Source organism: Chiloscyllium punctatum, chromosome 14, assembly GCF_047496795.1.
Source record: "Chiloscyllium punctatum isolate Juve2018m chromosome 14, sChiPun1.3, whole genome shotgun sequence".
Lineage (NCBI taxonomy): Eukaryota > Metazoa > Chordata > Chondrichthyes > Orectolobiformes > Hemiscylliidae > Chiloscyllium > Chiloscyllium punctatum.
In genome coordinates, this window is record NC_092752.1 from 9,796,467 (window position 1) to 9,817,070 (window position 20,604).

The window sequence follows — 20,604 nt, forward strand, 5'->3', positions numbered from 1 at the left end:
TTTAGAGCAGTGGAGCAGGAGCATGGTGTTGAGGTAGGTGATCAACTATGGTCATGTTGAATGGTGAAGCAGGATTGATAGGCCAATGGCCTACTCCTGCTCCCATTTTCTATATTTACAGAGGAATGTTGTAAATGATTAATACCCAAGTTGATGTTCACTACAATATGTCAGTTCCTACTTTTTCAATATCCATTGGTTGGTAGTGTTCAACATGGTTAGGATTTATGAACATTTAGAGAGGCAAGAATTGATTAGCGATAGTCAGCATGGTTTTGTGCAAGGAAAATCATGTCTCACAAACTTGACTAAGTGTTTTCGATGACGTTACCAAAAATATTGATGAGGGCAGAGTAGTAGACATTATTTAATTGGACTGTAGTACAACCTTTGACAAGGTTTTGTGTGGTAGATTCATTGGGAAAGTTAGATCACATGGGATTCAGGGTGAGCTTGCCAATTGTAGACAAAATTGACTTGATGGCAGGAGACAGAGTGGTAGTGGAGGGTTAGTTTTCGGACTTGAAGCCTGTCCTCAGCAGTGTTCAGTTCTGGGTCTTCTTTTGCTTGTCATTTATATAAATGATTTGGATTGAAGGCATGGTTAGTAATTTGTGGATGACACCAAAATTGGTGGCATTGTAGACAGTGAAGAAGGTTGCCTAAGATTACAAAGGGATCTTGATCAAATGGATCAATGAGCTGAAAAATGGTAGATGGAGATCAATCCAGATAAATGCAAGATATTGCATTTTGGTACAACCAGCAGGGGTAGGACTTAGACAATTAATGGTAGGGCCTTGAGCAGAGTTGTACGGCAGTACATAATTCTTTGAAGTTTGTATCACTTGGGGTGGTTAAAAAGGCATTTAGCACGCTTGCCTTCATTGTTCAGTCCTTTGGGTATTGTAATTAGGACGTTGTGTTGAGGTGTACAGGACATTGGTGAAGCATCTTCTGGAGTTCAGTCTCCAGTTCTGGTCATCCACTTATAGGAAGGATATTATTAAGCTGGAGAGGGTTCATAAGAGATTTACTAGTGTGAAAGGTTTAAGTTATAAAGAAAGGCTGGGGCTTTTTTTTTACTGGAGCATAGGAGATTGAGAGCTGGCCTTCCAGAAGTTGATAAAACAATCAGGGATATAGATAGAATTAATGTTTAATATCTTTTCCTGAGAATAGATGACTTAAAAATTAGGGTGTGTAGTTTTAAAGTGAGAGGAGAGAGATTTTAAAAAGACATGAGGGGCATTTTTTTTGCCCAGAGGGTGGCTCATGTGTGGAATTAACTTGGAGAAAGTGATGACTGCAGATGCTGAGATCAGAGTCAATCGTGTGGTCCTGCTAAAACACAGCATGTCAGCACCTGAGGAGCAGGAGAATCGATGTTTTGGGCATAAGCCCATCATCAGGAATGTGGAATTAACTTCATGAGGAAGTGATGGATGTGGGCACAATGACAACATTTAAAAGACATTTGGATAAGCACATGAATACAAAAGGAATATTGGAGGAATATTGGCTGGGAGCAGGCTGGTGGGACTAGTTTAGAATTATGTTTGGTTGGACCAAAGGGTCTGTTTCTGTACTGTATGACAGCATGAATCTATAGCCACCACATGCCCACAATGAGTTCAATGTGTAATATTCATCTTTTCTGAAGTGCAATGGCTTTCAGTGTTGAATTCGAAACTGCTATTATAGCAAGAACAGCAAGTGGCAACAATATTAATCGGTGAACAAACATGACTAAAAAGAAAGCAAATGACAAAGTGACTCATCAGAGAACTGTGTTTATATTGCCTGAAGTAATGAAGTCAATGATAATGACTAAGTATTGAATTATTCCAATATTTAAAGCAAATATCAAATTACTGATGTCATGTTACCCATTCATGTTTCTCCACTATTCTCTTAGGCTTTAGCAAAATTAACCAAACATCACCATGTTGTTATGGTGCACAATGTATGTGACTTTCCGAGGACAATTAATCCCTGAAATTACACATTTATTTTCTTTGCAGATCAGTAAAGAGAAATATAGCTTTAGATTTTCCAATTGTTTTAAGACTGCAGATACTCCATCAAGTTAATAGGAAAACCTAAGATGAATTTGCGCGCATAGTAAGATGTCAAACTCAGTTCAGCCGCCCAATGTGCTTGTTTTTCCAACTTATTCATGGGATGTGGCTTTTGTTGCTAGATTAACATTTATTACCCATCCCTGATTGTCCAGAGGGCAGTCAATAGAGTCAACCGTATTGTTGTGGTTCTGCAGTCATGTTTGGGCCAGACCAGATAAGGACAGCAGTTTCCTTCCCACCATGACACAGCTGACTGAATGAAAACAAAAGGTTTTCACAAAATTGAAGGGCAACAGTGGATTGGAGGTCGGAAAAAAGTTAACGCAGATCATCCTTCTACCCATCTCACAAATGGACATTTGCTAGGTAGTTATAAACAGCTCAAATGCGTGCGCTTCACAACAGGAAAATAACTTCTGGAGAAGGTACAGTAAGTGAGCAAACAATAACTAGGACAAGGTCCGTCAGGGTTCCTGAGGCTGATCATCATCCTGTACATATAGTGACATGAACAGGCTGTGGTGTCCTTGTACAGCATGCAATTGTTTGACACTGACACATATGGAATGGCCACTTGGGAGGACTAGAGGGAACTGTTGCCTTTTAATTTGACACAGAGTTTAAAGAGAGAAGATTAGTCAGAAAAGAAAGTGAAAAACAATAATTGCAATAAACATATTGAATGGACAAAGCTGGTCTTTAAATTAAAAAAAATTTGCAAGCTCTATGTAATTCTCTAACGCCACTTAATCTTTGAGATATACATTTGCAAACTGTGGGGAGTATCAGGGAATGTAGCATTGATACGATAACTTAATTACCAAGAGATAGCCTTCTGCTCAAAGAAGATAATTAATGTTGATGTTCCACCACAAAGTGCACAACATGAATGCTTTCCATTGCCTGCAATCTCAGTTCAAGCAAACATTCCATTTCACATAACCCTCTTCATTTCTTTTTTATGGTTTTTAATTAAGACACTAAGAGATTGGAGAATGAGATTGGAGATTGCTCATGTCAGTAGCTTTCAGATCTTGTATTATTTTCTTTTCAGCTCCTTCTTTACATTAACCTAATGAATTATGAGGTGTGTCCAGAGATGAGGAGCTAAGAATCTAAAGTGGACTATCCCGGGTAACCTGATTGGATTGGTTTGATAAAAATATCAACTCATGCGAATTTCTCAAAGCAGTCGGTGCATTGAGTAACAATCATTAAACAATATCTCATGAAAACTTTCTTGATAGCTATTGTTAAAGTAGGTCAAGGGCGCTTGTGGCAGAGTGGTAATATTCTTACTTTTGAACTGACACTGTCCACTTCATTTTTCCACATATTTTAAGTAGCTCCTGAACATGAGAAGTCTTAAGGCAGGGATGCTACATTATTTGCAAGGAAATGGTTAATGATTTCAAGCTTTACGGTTCTCTCTCCCACACAACGGTAGGGTGCTTCACTCTATGCTCCCTCCACTTGCAAGATACCCCTCTCCCTTTCCCCTCACAAACACTGTTCTCGCTCATCTTCTTGCCTCCACTTTTCTCCCCCACATTCCATCAACTTTGCATCCTCATCCTCCCCACCCACCCCTCTTTTCTCCCTTCCTTTCTCTTTAGATCTCATTGATCCTTACATAGTAAGCCTATTAGTAATATGCACCAGGGAGAACCAGCCAGTAATCGGAGAGAAAGCCCCACTCTGTCCATTCTATTATGGATGACATTTCTCTGAGTGATCATCGCCATGGTGGAATTTTGCTGGTTTTCAGGAGTGACTTCACTCACCGCCCCATGTATTTTGAGCATTGCATTGATTGTTATTTGCTCTCATTAGTTTAGTCCATGTTCCTTTGCTCAATTGTCTCAGTTTACCTTGAATAAGCAAAACCCAACTCAACCAAACCTGTTGAGAGCAATCCAATAGATACCAGTATAGCTCATTCACCCAACTCTACAGGAGTAAGGCTTGTATCCTTGACCTTTCTATTTAAAGCCAAGTGTGGTTACACTGATTTAAAGGTGACAGGTGACTATCTTGGGGATACTGGGTTCTGATTACAGAACAGACTAAACCTAACTGGCCTAGACATTCAAAATCTACAGTCTGAACATCAGTAGTTTTCTGAGGCCTGACGTCTAAGAGAGGATCACAGATTATTTCTAATTAAGGAAATATAACCTGGTATTGGAGACACTCCAGAGAAAGTTCACCAGGCTGATCCTAGGTATGAGGGATGGTCTTATGAGGCGAGATTAAGTAGACTAGGCATGTACTCACTGAGGTTTGTAGGATGAGAGGTGATTATATTGAAATATTAAAGATTGTTGGAGGACTTGCCAGGGTAGATATGGAAATGTTGCTTCCCCTGTGGAACAGTCTTGGACTAGAGGTCATAATTGCAGAAGAAGGGGTCACTCATTTAAGAGAGAAATGAGGAGGAATTTCTTCTCTCTGTATAGTGAATCTATGGAATTCTTCATCCCAGTGGGTTGCTGAGGCCATGTCATTAAATATAATCAAGAAAGGAATCAACAATTATTGGGAATAGACTGTTAAGTAGACTTGAGGGTTATCAGTTCAGTCATGACCTCATTAAATGATGAAGTAGACTCGGGTTGATTGGCCTACTTCTGGTCCCATTTCTTATGATCTTAACTGTCCTAAAAAAAACTTCCAGAATTTCTTCTGCTCCTGAAATACTTCCATTACTCTGGAGTGCAATCTCATGGAAAATTGCACAATGGAAACACAAATTTCACTTCACTTCTGATAAATGTACATCAAGTGAATGGCAGCAGATCTGAGGAACTGGTGTCATGGCATCTTCCACTGAGGTGACAGACAAGGGATTCACATTAGTGCCTTGCCTCAAAGACAGCATTGTAAAAGTGGTGTGCTGCTCTGTACATCACCACACTGACATCTCAGCCTAAATTACCTGCTCAAGCTTCAGGAGTGGAGGAGGAAAAATCACTTCAAAAGATATCTGTCTTTCTATGAAGTAGAAATGGTGGAGAGAGAATCTCAACTTGTAAGACTAAAAGTTCTTCAAACAAAAATATTTCTGTCAAATATATTAGGCAATTTAATAATATTTCATGGTAAAATGAAGGTACAAAATTCAGAGCTTGAAGAAATTCAGCATAAGATTGTAGCTATACATTTTGTGAGGCTTGTGTCAATGTCTACAGATTAAGAAGCAGCCTCAGTGCCCTCACTTTGCAGAAGGTCTAACTCTTACTTGTAAATGTAAATTCAAATTCCCATTTAATTTAGAGCCATTCTGTATCTGTAGATAAGAAGTGACACTGGATTTCCAGAAAAAAAAAGCAGCGTTAATAAGTAAACTTAAACTAGCTTCCATGGCACTCATAAATGCATAATAAAAAAAAAACTCACTGGCAGCACTTGTTTAAGATAATATGCTTTCTTGTATAATAATAATGCTTGTTAAACCTAAAGGCAGCCACCCTTCACCATATTTACACACATAAATGCTTTGCTCTAACATAATCAGAATAGTGCTTAAAGCTATTTTCTATATACCTATCTGTAGATAATATAATGCAGTGTTAACATCAAGGCACAATAGAATTAAACCGCACAGGAGGCCATTTTGTCCATGGTTTCTGTACCAGATCCTTAAAAGAGCTATCCAATTAGTCTTGTTCCTTTGCTCTTTTTGTCACAGACTCTAATATTTGCCCTTCAATTATTTATTCTATTCCCATTTGAAAGTTAATGTTATTATCAGCTACCAGCACCCTTTCAGACAGTGCAATCACTGTTCTTAACAATTCACTGCATAAAACTTTTCTCTCCTCATCCTCCCTCTGGCTCTTGGCCAACTACTTTACACCTGTGCCCTCTGGTTATTGAGCCTCCTGCCAGTGGAAACATTTTCTTCCTATATATTAAATCGAAATTTAACAGCATCAGACAGTAAAATGTCTAATTTTGTGACCTATCATACACAGCATGTTCAGGGTACTCCCAATTGAGTGTGAATTAATTTGACATTGGTAAGCCATTCTGCACCTGAATCTTAATGAGGTTATCACCAAGACTGTTTCCATTGCACTGTGTGAATTGAGGTGTACATGATTTATTTCAGATCTATCACAAATAATTTGTCTCAACTTCAATCCATAATTGTGGTATTTTTCTTTCTGAAACTCATTCAATACTTGGATGACAGGCAGGTTGAGAATAAGTTGAGGGAATGCCAGTGAAAGAGAATTATGCATACAGATGGGCTTATGTTCTTATACAATTGTATTTGCATAGCAACTTCAATGCAATAAAATGTTCCAAAGCCCTTCAATAGGAACACCAAAGCCAGTCACACACAATGATATAGAGTCATAGAGATGTACAGCATGGAACCAGACCCTTCGGTCCAACTTGTCCATGCTGACCAGATATCCTAACCCAATCTATGTCCCACCTGCCAGCATCCGGCCCATTTCGCTCCAAACCCTTCCTAATCATATACCCATCCAAATGCATCTTAAATGTTGCAATTGTACCAGCCTCCACCACTTCCTCTGGCAGCTCATTCCATACGTATACCACCCTTTGTGTGAAAAAGTTGCCCTGTAGGTCTCTTTTATATCTTTTCCCTCTCACCCTAAACCTATGCCCTCTAATTCTGGACTCCCCAACCCCAGGGAAAAGAGTTTGTCTATTTATCCTATCCATGCCCCTCATAATGTTGTAAACCTCTATGAGGTCACCCCTCAGCTTCCAACACTCACACAATGCCAAGATATAGTTCAACAGGTTTATTTGGAAGCACTAGCTTTCACAGAAACACCTGAAGAAGGAGCAGCACTCTGAAAGCTCGTACTTCCAAATAAACCTGTTGAACTATAACCTGGTGTTGTGTGATTTTTAATTTTGCACACCCCAGTCCAACACTGGCATCTCCAAAATATGTTTCTTGCAGATGCTGTTATGTATAACCGGAAGAAAATAAATGAGCTAAATGATAAAACTACACAGGCAGTCAAGTCTGAATTAACAAATAAGGCTGCAGTATAAGTATGAGAGGATTTGGTAAGCATTCAGTTTGATGTTTCAGCAGTTTGTACTTAAATACTGAAGAACCTCCATAACTTAAAAAAAAACAGCAAAGTAGTGCCCTGGGAAAGGGCTGCACAGAGCTGAGAGAATCTCAATGATTCAGCTGTGGAAAAGGTCTCCAATTCATGAGCTCTGATGTGAAACAAGTTGGGGGAAGATGAGAGCACATGCTCAGCCTTCTCAAAACTGGGGGAGGATGAGAGGTGATTTGATATTTGCAGATTTTGACTATTCTACAAAAGCTTGTGTCAGTTGATGACTTTGCAGCTAACGACACTTAACAGATAATAAATAAAGTGTAGCCTCTTGAATTTGAGAGGGCAATGAGTACCTGGTTTTAGATGACAAGATTAAACCCATCCAGCCTTAGCAGCACTTAAACTTCCAGCCAAGTACAGCATTCCTTCTCTCACTGCGACAGGGAAGCTGAACATTTCAAGGATCAAGGAGTAGATCACATCATCTATCATCTATGAAATGATGAACTATAACTTGCCAACTGAAAAACATAATTCCAGTTTGATATCTTGAAATAGGCCAAGCTAAAAGACAAACTTGTAACAAGAGCCAATTTACTATAAACTGTCCTGTTCCTTAAATTGAATGCAGCCTTCTGGATGTATATGGGAGTTTATTCAAGTGTTTCAGACATCCAAAGTGCAACGATTGCATGGCTGCATACACTTATTTTGGCACAATCCCAAGTAAGTGCATCTTACAGTAGTAAGAAAATGTAAGCGCAAGTATGAGGAAGATTTTCAATGGAATTTTACACATCCTTGGATTTCAACTAAACAATCTTGAGTGTTGAGCAAATTAATCACACTTGGTCCCAAATGAAAGACACTGCTTCATGGCTTCGAGGATTTCGGCATCTGCTCCAAGGGCAGCATTCTTGTCCTAAATCACTCCAGGAACTGATTGCAAAATCAAAGTTGACATTCTTGTGTAGTTTTGAGGGAGTATGGAATGCTGTGTTGATGGAGCTGCTGTTTTTTGGGTGAGATTTAAAACTTGAGGCGATATCAGCCTTCCAGGCATGGCCTCGATGGTCTTTATTTATGGAAGAGCAGAGAATTTCTTCTCCTGGCCAACATTTTTTTGCTAAATCAGATTACAAAAGCAGTTTAATTCTTGTGATTATCACATCGCTGTTTGTGACCGCTTTCTGTGCACAAATTGGCCATGGCATTTTCTGCAATACCAGTGGTTACTTCAAAAGTACTTAATTTCCTGTGAAGTACTTTGAGCTGTCCTTGGTTGTGAATCGTTCTATCTAAATTTAAAGATTATTTTTAATCTCAGTGGGCCACGCTGGCAGAGGAGAAATCCAAGGACCTGTAGCAAAATAATTATACATTTATGGACAACACATGGTCAGCATGAATACACTGGGAATGTATTTTCCATTGGCATGTCTAAATATTACACATACATCTTCAATACCAATCATAAATAGTTTTGGACGAATTCAAGAATTAACAGAAGGCCAGTTAAGATCTCATTTCAAATACATGAATACATCACTTCAATGTAATGTCTTATAATGGAAATGATGCACTGATTTTCTAATTAAAAGAATGCCAAATATTTCTTTTCGACGGAAAATTGAGCACAGTATTCATACAGTCATAGAATCATGAAGCACAGACACAATGCTTTTGGTCCAACCAGTCCATGCCGAACATAATCCCAAACTAAACTAGTCCCACCTGCCTGCTCCTGTCCACATCTCTTCAAATTTTTCCTATTTATTAACTGTTCCAAATATCTTTTAAATGTTGTAATTATGCTCACATCACCACTTCCTCAGGAAGTTCATTCCACACATGAAGCACCTTCTGGGTAAAGAAATTGTTTCTCATGTCTCTTTTTATAACCTTCTCCTTGCACCTGAAAATCCACTAGCGTCCACTAGTTTTGTAATCCCCCATCCTAGGGAAAAAGGCACCTACCATTAACCCTACCTATATATACCCCTCATGATTTTATCAACTTCTAGAAGGTCACCTCTCAGTTTCTATGCTCCAGGAAAAAAAAAGTCCCAGCCTATCCAGCCTTTCTTTATAACTCAAACCTTTCATTGTTTTGTGTCACATTGTCAGAGCCATCTCTTATTGCTACCATCAACTTCAATTATTTATGCCTGAAATACTGCAGTCAAGCACTGTTGCCAATAGGTAACCTGGAGACTTGAAATAAAGCCTGTGGAACATCGCTTGAAAGAACAAAGTATTATTTTGCACACTGCTGAAATAAATTTCATCTTTTTCAGCCCTCTACACTTTTTTTAATATAAAGAATGTATTGTAGCTTTCCCTGTAAAGGTCATCTGTGAAGAGTGAGCAATTCAAATTACTACTTCCAAGAACATTAAAAAAGGAGCAGGAATGGGCTGGAGGGACCCTACAGCCTACTCCGCCATTTAATAAGATGATAACTGATCCATGACCTTCACTCCACTTCAATCTCCATATCTCTTAATTAGGAAAATCCTCCCCAGTATTAAACACACTCAGTTGAGATTCCATGGCCCACTGGGGAGAGAATCCTAAAGAATCACAGTTCTTTACATGAGGAAATTTCTCCTTGCGTCAAACCTAAATTGGCAGTTCCTTATCTTGAAATTATGTCTCTTTAGTTCTTGACTCTTCAGCAAGTGGTTATAGCCTACCAAAATCTAAACACAATGGAAGTTCTACTTAGGCTAACTGGACTCAAGGCAAATAGATCCTTGTAGGTGGATAAGATTTATCCAAGACTTCTCTAACTGCCAGGCAAAAAGGTTTAGGAGTTCCTCACACTCATAAGAGAATCAATGGACACCAGAAGATGAATATGGTGTCCATATTCCAAAAGAGTGCTGACGCATCACAGTGGTGGAGATGCATTCGTCTTAGTTACATTCCATGTAATGGTCAACTGTCATTCATAAACTTGAACATAGTCTGTACCATTAAAAAAAGACAACAGAAATGGTCATAACTTCAGCAGAAGATTATAGCAACTACCTTTATCTTAGTATATACATCACAAACTAATTGGCAACTGCCAAGCAACGTAGTGCAATCCTCCTTTCAAAGATTTTAAACTACTGCCACACAAAATGCTATTAATTAAGCACAGAGCTGTAAAGATTCAGATAAAGACTCAGTTGATAAGAAATTCGAGTTGTAGATAGCAAACACAATTTATCAAGGAACTAAGTGGCAAGTGGCCTTTCTTAGTAAGTTTTTATGCACTGCCTCCAATGCCTTTACATCCTACCCAAAATGAAGCGTGCAAGATCGTACACTATACTGTGCCTCAGGATGAATTAGTGTCTTATAAGTTCAAAATCATTTGCTTGATCTTGCACACTATACCTTTATTATTAAAGCTAAGATTACTGTTCGCCTTTATTAACTGCTCTCTCCACGTGTCCTGCCACTTTTAGATACTAATGCACATATATATCTGGGTCCCTGTGTTGCACTTTACAGGATTATCTTTATTTTATTTTCTCTCTCCATGTTCGTCCAACCAAATGTATCACTTCACACTATCTAAACCGAACTTCATTTGCCAGCTCTCTATCCATGTCACAATATCCTTTTGGTATTCTGCACTGTCCTCCTCATTGTTTACAATGCTTCTGAGTTTTGCATAATCCCACAGACTTTGACATTATTTCCTGTACCTCCAGTCTAGATATAAATACGCAGCAGGAAAAATCAAGATTCCCAACTCAGACCCCTCAGAAACTCCATTGCAAATCTAACTCCAGCCCAAAAAAATCATTCATTAATTGTTAGTCTCTGTTTCTTATCCCTCAGCCAATTTTGTATCCATGTTGATATTGTTGCTTTTATTCCATGACTTACAAATTTCCTCAGAAGCCTGTCGTGCAGTATTGTATTGGAAGTCATTTAGAAGTCCACATATACCACATCACAGCTTTGCTCTCGTCAATCCTCTTTTGCTCATTTCATTCAAAAACGTTGGCGAGTTGGTTAAGAAATGCATGTTAGTTTCCTTAATTAATCTGAATTTGCTCACTTGTCTATTAACTTTGTCCTAACTAATTGTTTCCAGAAGTTTCCCCACTGCTGAAGTTAAACTGTCTGGTTTTTAGTTGCTAGATTCTTACAGTTCTTTTTGGAAAAAGATGAAACATTTGCGATTCTTCAGTCCTTTGACACCATCCTGAATTAAGGAAGACTGAAAGCTATTCCTGGAATCTCTAAATTTTCACTCTCCATTCCCTCTGTATTCTTGGATGAAGATCACCTAATCCCAGACAGCATTTCCAATGCCACCTCTTTATCAATTTTAACAGAGAAAAATAATTGTAGGATGGATATCAGGAAGTTTTGCTTCATATAAAGAGTTGTCAATTTGTAGAATAAACTTCCAGAGCCCTGAATTAGCTAAAATAGTGTTGGATGTCCTCACAGGGGAGAGTTGTTAGAATTTCTTTTCAATGGAAGAAACAAAAGGTTAAATGGTCTTTGAACTCCAAGATTCTTGTGTGAACACAACTCTAAAACAATTCCATCATGTTCAATAAGACACTCTTCTGTAGAAGAACAAAATTGAGAATACTTTTAATTAAAGGAATATGAATGCAGAGTTTACAATGTAAAGAAAACATTCCTAAATCACGGATTAGAGAGGATGAAGGAACAAACTGCATTTATGTGATGCCTTATCTCAGCTCAACAGCATCAATGTGTTACTTTAGAAGTGTAAGCATTGCTGTTCTGGAAAAGATGGTAGGCAACTTACATATGGAAAGGTTCTAAGAGGAGTAAATGTAAGAATGATCAATCATTTATTCATTCATGGCATTTTAGAATTACTAGTAAGGTCAGAAATATATTGCCCATCTCTAATTGCCCTTGGGAAGGTGATAAAAAGTTTATTTTTTGAAACCAGTTTTAATAAACTGTTTTAATATGTGTCATTTGAGGAAAGAATTCCTGTATCTTCTTTGAACAAATGATGTTTTGATATTGTTAACCATGCTTGAAAGTTCTGAACTGAAATCATTCTGATGGTGTAGTTGTCACTCTATCCTGTAGTGAAATTTTATTCGAGATCATATGGTCAGAGTCTGCAGTCCGGCATGAACTAATGAGCTTATGATTCAGACATCAGAGGTTGAATAATGTAGCCAACTTAGACTGAATACTTAAACAAATAACCTTTTCACCCTGGAAAGAAGAGACCAGCTGCTTTGACATAAGATGGAAAAATAATGAAAATCTTGTACAAACATAGCTTTAAACAAGGCAGTTTTGTCACACTAGTGACTTTTCAATTCACTTTGTTTGGTGAATTGATCATACTTTTTCAGCAACAGCTTGCTCTTATATAACATTCTTCAAGAACTCAGGATGACCCAATGACCCTTCACAGCCAATGAAGTACAGTCATTGCTATAACATAGGAAATGTGACAGCCTATTTTTGGACAGGAAGTCCGCAAACATAGCAATATGGTAATGACCAGGTAACTTTTTTTCCGATAATATTGGTCTATGGATTAATGTTTTCAAGGGTACCAGGGATACCTTGCCTACACACCTTGGAAAACAACATGGTGGGATCTTTCCAATCTACCTGACAGGGTAAACAGGTCCTCAATTTAACTTCTCTGATGAAAAGTATCCAGTGACAGTGCAGTATTCCCTCAACTGTGCAATTTCAGCCTGCTTTTTGTGCTCAAAGTTTGTAGTGGGTCTTGAACCTACGACCCTGGTGATACTGATAGATGGGTAATACCAACTGAGGCATAGCTGATAGTTAAAACACTACTGTTCTCCATTAAAAGCAACAGAACATTGACACTGCCCCCAACTGTTTGGTCATCTAGAATGTAATATTTGCCGGTGAAAAAGCAATTTTGTATTTTGGTATTAAAACACTATAACTTAATGGATGTTAGAATATCCCTTTTATTTAATCAAGACCTGTCAGTAAGCTAGAGCATTCAGACACATTGGACTGTATTACTAAGTATATTATTGACAATATTGTAAACAGACCTTTCAAAACTAAATCAAGATAGTCTCTAGAATCATGGTCATACAGCATGGACCCAGACCCTTCAGTCCAATTAGTCTATGTCAAACATGTTCCCAAACTAAACCAGTCCAATATGCCTGCGTATGGTGCATATCCCTATTCATGAACATATCCAAATGTCTTTTAAAAGTTGTAAGTGAACCTGCATCCACCACTTCTTCTGACAGTTCATTTCATATATATTCCGTACTTCATGTAAAATTGTTGCCCCTCATGTGCATTTTAAATCTTTCTCCTCTCACCCTAAGAATATGCCTCCTAGTTTTGAACACCCCACCCGAGGAAAAAGACCCTTGTCATTAAGCTTATCAATGCTCATGATTATTTAAACCTCCATAAAGTTACCCCTTAACCTCCTATGTTCCAGTGAAAAAAGTCTCAGCCTTTTCAGTCGACAGTCTGTGTTTCCATGTTACTTTTATATTTCAAACTCTCAGTTCCTGGCAACATGCTGGTAAATCATTTCTGAACCCTCCCCAGTTTAATAACATCCTCCTATAACAAGATGACCAGAACCGCACACAGTACTCCAGAAAAGGCCTCTCACCAACATCCTGTGAAACCTCAACATGATGTCCAACTCCCATATTCAAAGGTCTGAGCAGTGAAGGCAAGTGTGCTAAATGCCCTCTTAACCACCCTATTTACCTGTGACGCAAATTTCAAAGAACTTTGTATATGAACCCTTAGATCTCTCTGTTTTACAACAATACCCAGGGCCCTACGATAAATTGTATAAGTCCTGTCCTTGTTTGTATTACCAAAGTGCAATACCTCACACTTACCAGATTAAACTCCAGCTGCCACTCCTTAGCCCACTGACCCAATCGAGCAAGATCTCCATGTAACCTTAGACGATCTTCTTCGCTGTCCACTATACCACCAATTTTGGTGTCAGCTGCAAACATATCAACCGTTTCTCCTGTACTCTCATTCAAATCAGTAACATAAAAGACAAACAAAAGTGGACCTGGGAGCTATCCCTGTGGAACACCACTAGTCATAAGTCTCCAGTCAGAAAACAACACCCCACCACCATTCCCTGTCCCCCACCATAAAGCTAATTTTTGTATTCAATTGGCAAGCGCACCATGATTTCTATGTAATTTAACTTTATTAATTAGTATACCATGCAGAACCTTGTCAAAGGCTTCACTTAAGTCCATGTGAACGACAGCTACCACTCAGCAATCATTTTGGCTACTTCATACAAGGTAAAAGAGAGAAGCTAATGCTCACTGAAGCTTCTTTATGGTTTTTCATCGTAAAATAATTTGTCAGGACTGGGAGAGCGCAACATTCAATACATTTGTATTGAATGTGAAAAAATAAATTAAAAGTTGTGGAAGACAGTCTGACTTCTCAAATCATAGAATCCCAGCAGTGTGAAAGCGGGCCATTTGGTCCATGAGTCCGCACAACCCTCCAAAGAACATCCCATCCAGACTCACCCTAACCCTGTAACACTGTATTTTCCATGGCTGACCCACCTAACCTACATATTCCTGGACAGAATGGGCACTTTAGCATGGACAAGCCACTTAATCCACTCCTCTTTGGACTGTGGGAGGAAAGCAGAGCACCCAGAGAAAATCCAATCAGACATGGGGAGAATGTACAAATTCCACACAGACAGTCCCTGAGGGTGGAATTGAACCCAGGTTCCTGGCGATGTGAGGTAACAGTACGAACCACTGACCGACTGTGTTGTCCCCTTTACCTCCATTTCCTTATTTGGTGAATAGAGGATTAGCAACTTAGCAATTATAAAATTGTAAATTTCCTACAAAAATCGCCTTAAACACACTATAGCTCTAACAACCAATAAATTATTCTTGAATTTAAAAATACACGTTAAGAACATGTGCAGCATCAGGGATGCCAAAATTATAACAAAGTTATTGCTTCCTTTAAGTTGTGCAAACTGGAAGAGGCTTCTTGAAAGACAAGTGATGTGGTGGTATTAGTTACTTAAAAGCGATTTGTTTTGTTCAGGAGGTTTCTAAATGAGAATTAATTGGTTAGTATTAAACATAAAGAATAAAGTCATAGAGTCATAGAGTCATAGAGATGTACAGCATGGAAACAGACCCTTCAGTCCAACCCGTCCATGCCGACCAGATATCCCAACCCAATCTAGTCCCACCTGTCAGCACCTGGCCCATATCCCTCCAAACCCTTCCTATTCATATATCCATCCAGATGCCTCTTAAACATTGGAATTGTACCAGCCTCCACCACCTCCTCTGGCAGCTCATTCCATACACTTGGCTGAAATACATTTTTTCAGCAAACAAGTTGGGCATCAGTGATCTTTTTGTATTGCAGCTGACACTGGGCAAGATAGCATTTATTGACTGGTCTGAATTGCCACAAGGGTCTCGATGTAGGTTGAAAAATATGCATAAAGCTGAATAAGCAGACATGGTAAGCTTCTTTTCTGAAGGTCAAGAGGAAACTAATTGGGTTTTTACTGTATGACAACTTCTTTACGATCATTTTCCTTAATATCAACCAATTACCAGATTTACTAAATTCAGTCTCATACCCTTGTCATGATGGGATTTCAACTCACAGTCAATCCCTTAGCCACCAGGTTAATGAGGCATTCATACAGTCATAAACATAACATGTACACTTAAATTTGTTCTTGCATTCTAAACAGGAAAAGTGATACCACCTTTTGGGGATGCCACTTGTTCATCTAAAATCAGCCCAGCATGTATACTTTAATGAAGAATTTGCATTCACGTGGAACCTCTCATCTCCTCAGGTCCTCTCAGGACACAGTCAGTTAAGTTCTTTTTGCATTGATGTTGCTGTAATGTTAAAAAATTGAGCACAGGAGGTTCCCATGACAAAACAACAATGACCAGATAACATGGTTGAGACTTTGGGAGAACTCTGCTACTCTTCTTCAGAAGGGTGCCATGGAATCTTGTACACCCATCTCAAAGAGCAGTCAGGGTGTCATTTAATTGACTCATTGGACTGATGCCTCCAAGTGCGGGTTTGCAGCCTTTGTGACAGTGCTGTAATCCCGCACTGGAGGCATCAGTCTGGATTTTGAGCTCAAGCCTCCAGAATGGAATTCACCACAATTTTCCCACGACAATCTTGCTGTCACCAAACTAAGTTAATTCAGAGATAGGTTTTAAGATGTAGAGCTGGTGGGTTGATCAAGCTAATTTCAGACTTGGAGTGGGCAACAGCAGGGCATTATAAACAAAAATGAAAATAAACTTAAAAAGGGAGGGGGGGGCGACGGAGAGAAGTAGGACGACAACACACTCTTCATCACTCTGTGCCCCCTTTTTATCATTCTGAGAGTTCAGTCTGTTAGCAAAGATGACAAAACAACCTGTCCAACTTTTTTGCCATGCGTAATGCAAGTGTCAATGTACTCCCCGAAGCGCTACAGATGATAAACTGCAAAGCAACAAGCAGTGAGAAGAGCTGAACCAATTAACAATGGAGCATTATAATAGACACTGCAGATTGAAACTGGTGCAAGTAAAATTTAATGGACGTGCCATGCTTCAGCTTAGTGAATGCAGCCAATAAGTACAACACAGAGCAGAGGTGAGAACTCACATATTTGCCTGCGAGAAGATACAGGAGCACTTCTGTACACTGTGCCCTGTGGATAAAACAAATTGCGAGCAAGGGATGCAAGCATTAATTGTGACAGGCAGAAAGAAAATGAAAACAGTAAAACAAAAGGAAAAGAAGGCATGAGCAGTGTTTTCTTTAATTTAAACCATTTTTCTAAATGGATCTCACAGGTCAAACTGACATCTTTCTAAAACATCAGACCGGTTAATAAACAGTTTACTTAAAAGAAATAACGCTGACTCATGGTATTCAAAAAGAGAATAGAACACCATTATTTAGAGTTTTTTTTAGAAAATAGAAATATTTGGTTTTGATTCACCAAATAATTTTGATTTTTTTCAAACATCTTTAGAGCCAAACTCTTCACTCCAAGTGCTTCCAAAAGACCAACAGGAAATTTCAAGCCACTAGCATTGTTGAGAACCCATAAGAGATGAAAATTGCTCAGGCATCTGAAGGCAACACCTTGGCAGATCTACCGGCTGAATCCAGTGAAATCCACTAGTGCTGGGCACCAGCAAGATGATGCCTGAGGCAAATTACATGAATTACCAAGTATTTAAAATGCTTCATGCCTCATGCATAAAAGTGAGTGCAGCATTGGACATTACTATCTGTCATCAAAAGGAAAACTTTCACAATGCTTTGCATTGCTTCCAGATGGAAGAAAAATGTGGAGGTCAACATTTATTCAGTCATCTTCTGAAAAAAAGAATTATTTATACCATTTCCAATTTAGACAAGATCAAACATGATTGATACCTACTCACAGTGCACAGAAAGTTGGAGTGAATACAGAAAACATATTTGAGAGAGGCATACAAGCAAATTGGCTTTGGCAGTCAAACAGTTTAAGTGGCAACACTGAACATGAAAGCAAACATAGATAAATGCATACATAAATCCATAAACGGTGGAGATGAGAATAAATAGACAGTCAGATTATCCACAGAACACAGTTTTAAGAGTTATAGCTTCATAACAATTATGTAACTTTGTTCAATTGCTTTAAATTAGACTGAGGTGAGTGCTTAGGAGGTGAAGAATATCAAAGATGGGCAGAAGACATAGAATTCAGGCCCACACTTTCCCTACTCTGCCCCAATCTCCACCTCTGCATCAGCCTCTCTGAGGTTTTGAAAGCACAGATTATATAAGGTCCTGTGACTAACCTGAGGAGCATTCCCTTCTGCACCACAAAATTTTCCAACTCCGCAATTCCCCTCTGCAGTGTTCAAGATAGTTACTAATCAATCTGTTCAGAAATGTTGCGATGCAGGATTCAAACTAGGGCCTCTTGGCGCAAAGGTAGTAGGTACACTTTGTAGACGAGAGTCTGCCTCTACTGTGCTCAAGATATTTTATAATCTTCCTATCCAGATGTGTTAAACACACCTCTTGATCAGGTATGACTTGAACCTGAGCCTCCTCCTGAGGAAGGACCAATGTCAATATGATATAAGAGGCTGCCTCTGTATGTTCAATTGTTCTATGCTTGATTATGCAAACCTGATAACTGATTGTTGCTTGATTGTTTCAGGCTATGTGAGATTTTGGAACTAAAACAATCAGACAATATAGAAGCTACAAGAAGCTGTAAGCTTAAGTGCAGACATTTTGCAATTGCTGAGATTTCTCAAAACAGGTTTTAAAACCTGTTGTACAGTCAACAAGGTAGTATCATCTCTGCATTGCACTGGCATGTATACCATACATAGCATCATTTGCCAGTTATTCCTGCTGTTTTTATCAGTAAGGTCGATGTTGATTTGAAGCAAGGTCAGGGGTAAGGCAAGCTGCTGAAGAAAAAGCTTTAAACTGCTCAGCATGAATTTCACAAAGAGCCTTCTTGGTCAATTAACAAAGATTTTCACACTGCGCCTCACTCTAACCTTTCACCTGATAAATGACATCTCTGTGCAGCACCTCTCTAACCATAATGCATTTATATGGCTTCTTTCACATCCTTAAGACATGCACAATAAAGCACAAACAATAAATTTCCTTTGCAGAGTGATTCTATTAGTACACAGATAAGGCAGCAAATCACGTAAAATATTGTGAAGATACCAATAAAATTAATGATTATATGACTGCACTTCTGCAACTCGTGCTATAGCTCCTTCTGTGTCCTGTGAACACAGGTTCCTGGTTTTACATCTCATCTAAAATATACACCTTTAACCACATAGTTTAAATTATGTGTTCATATATCTGGAGTTGCACTTAAATAGACTGCCTTCTACCCAACTGCAATCATTCTACCAAGTAACTAAGGTTGGTGATAAAAAGTGTGGGTTTTGAGATATTATAAAATGATCCAGGATAGAAGACGACCATGTGACCCATTGTGTCTGCTCTTGGTCAATGAGAAGGCTTTGGTATTAATCCCACTTTCTCCACATTTATCCACATAGCCCTGCTCATTAATTCAAAAATTTAAAATTTTCTCTATCCTTTGTCATTCAACATTACACTGAACTGCCTTTTCAGGTGAACAATTCTAGATCACAATCACAATAAAACAGCTTCTCCTCATCAAGGTCAAGTCTGAGACTAGTGGTGTTCTGCAAGGATCATAACTGAGAACTCTATTCTGTCATTTATATAAATGATTTGGATGAAAATGTTGATGGTCTGATTAGTAAGCTTGCAGATGACACAAAATTGGTGGGAGTTGGGGCCAGCAAGGTAGATTGTTAAAGAATACAGCAGTATATAAATCAGTTGAAAAACTGGGAGGAGAAATGGCAGATGGAGTCCGATCTGGACAAGTGTGAGGTGATTCATTTTAGAAGCCTTATGTTGTGGTTGCACAGAATGTTGGTGATGCCACTTTTGGAGTACTGTATGCAGTTCTGGTTGCCCTGCTATAGGAAGGATATTAGTAAATTAGAAAGGGTGCAGAAAAGATTTATAAGAATGTTACCAGGACTGGAGGGTTTGAGTTATAAGGGCAGACTGGGGCTTTTTCCCAGGAGCATAAGATATTGAGGGGTGACCTTATAGAGATTTATAAAATCACTAGAGGCATAGATAAGATTATTAGCTAAGGTCTTTTCCCTACGGTATTCAAAACTAGAGAGCATCATTTTAAGATGACAGCAGAAAGATTTAAAAGAAAACTGAGGGGCAACTTTTTCGCACAGCGGGTAGTTCATATGTGGAATGAATTGCCAGAGGAAGTTGCAGATGCAGGTACAGGTGCAACATTGAAAAGATATTTGGACAGGTATATGAATAGGAAAGGTTTCGTGTGATATAGGCCAAGTGCAGGCAAATGGGACTAGTTTAGTTTGGGAAACTTGGTCGGCACGGACGAGTTGGACCAAAAGGTCTGTTTCCATGCTGTATATCTGTACGATCGGTTTACATTCACCTTAGTCCAGTCTCCCAAATATATGGATATGTGATAAAGCTTTGGTATTACTTGACACAACTATCTGGACATGACCTTTGCACAGTAAACTCACTCATCACAATCAGTTTGTCAATGCAGTATCAGATACTAAACAAAGCAAAAGCTTGTATAATAAATCATTGAAGACAGAAACAGAAAAGAAAATCAATGAATAGCAGGAGAGATATGTGCATCGGAACCATTTAGGTAACAGGAAAGTGGTCAGCCAAATCAGGGTTGCACAATTCAATGTAAAATCAATGATGGGGGAATTTCAGTTTGAGGTCCCAAGTCCACCATAAAGTGAAATGACTCATCTGATTCTGTGTTTACCTCCCAATTTAAGCAATAT

At 38.7% G+C, this 20,604-nt stretch overlaps 1 protein-coding gene across 3 annotated transcripts in view; it reads right to left on the reverse strand.

Moving 5' to 3' along the window:
• Positions 1-20,604, reverse strand: part of ccser1 (coiled-coil serine-rich protein 1) — a 1,276,667-nt gene that overhangs the window by 189,439 nt on the left and 1,066,624 nt on the right. Inside the window, exon 10 of one of the 3 annotated variants that reach the window (XM_072583864.1) lies at positions 16,832-16,877. The exons of the other annotated variants lie outside the window; for them this stretch is intronic. Within the exon in view, the coding sequence (XP_072439965.1) occupies positions 16,832-16,877 (46 nt within the window). The remainder of the gene's footprint in view (positions 1-16,831; positions 16,878-20,604) is intronic. 3 annotated transcript variants of the gene reach the window in all.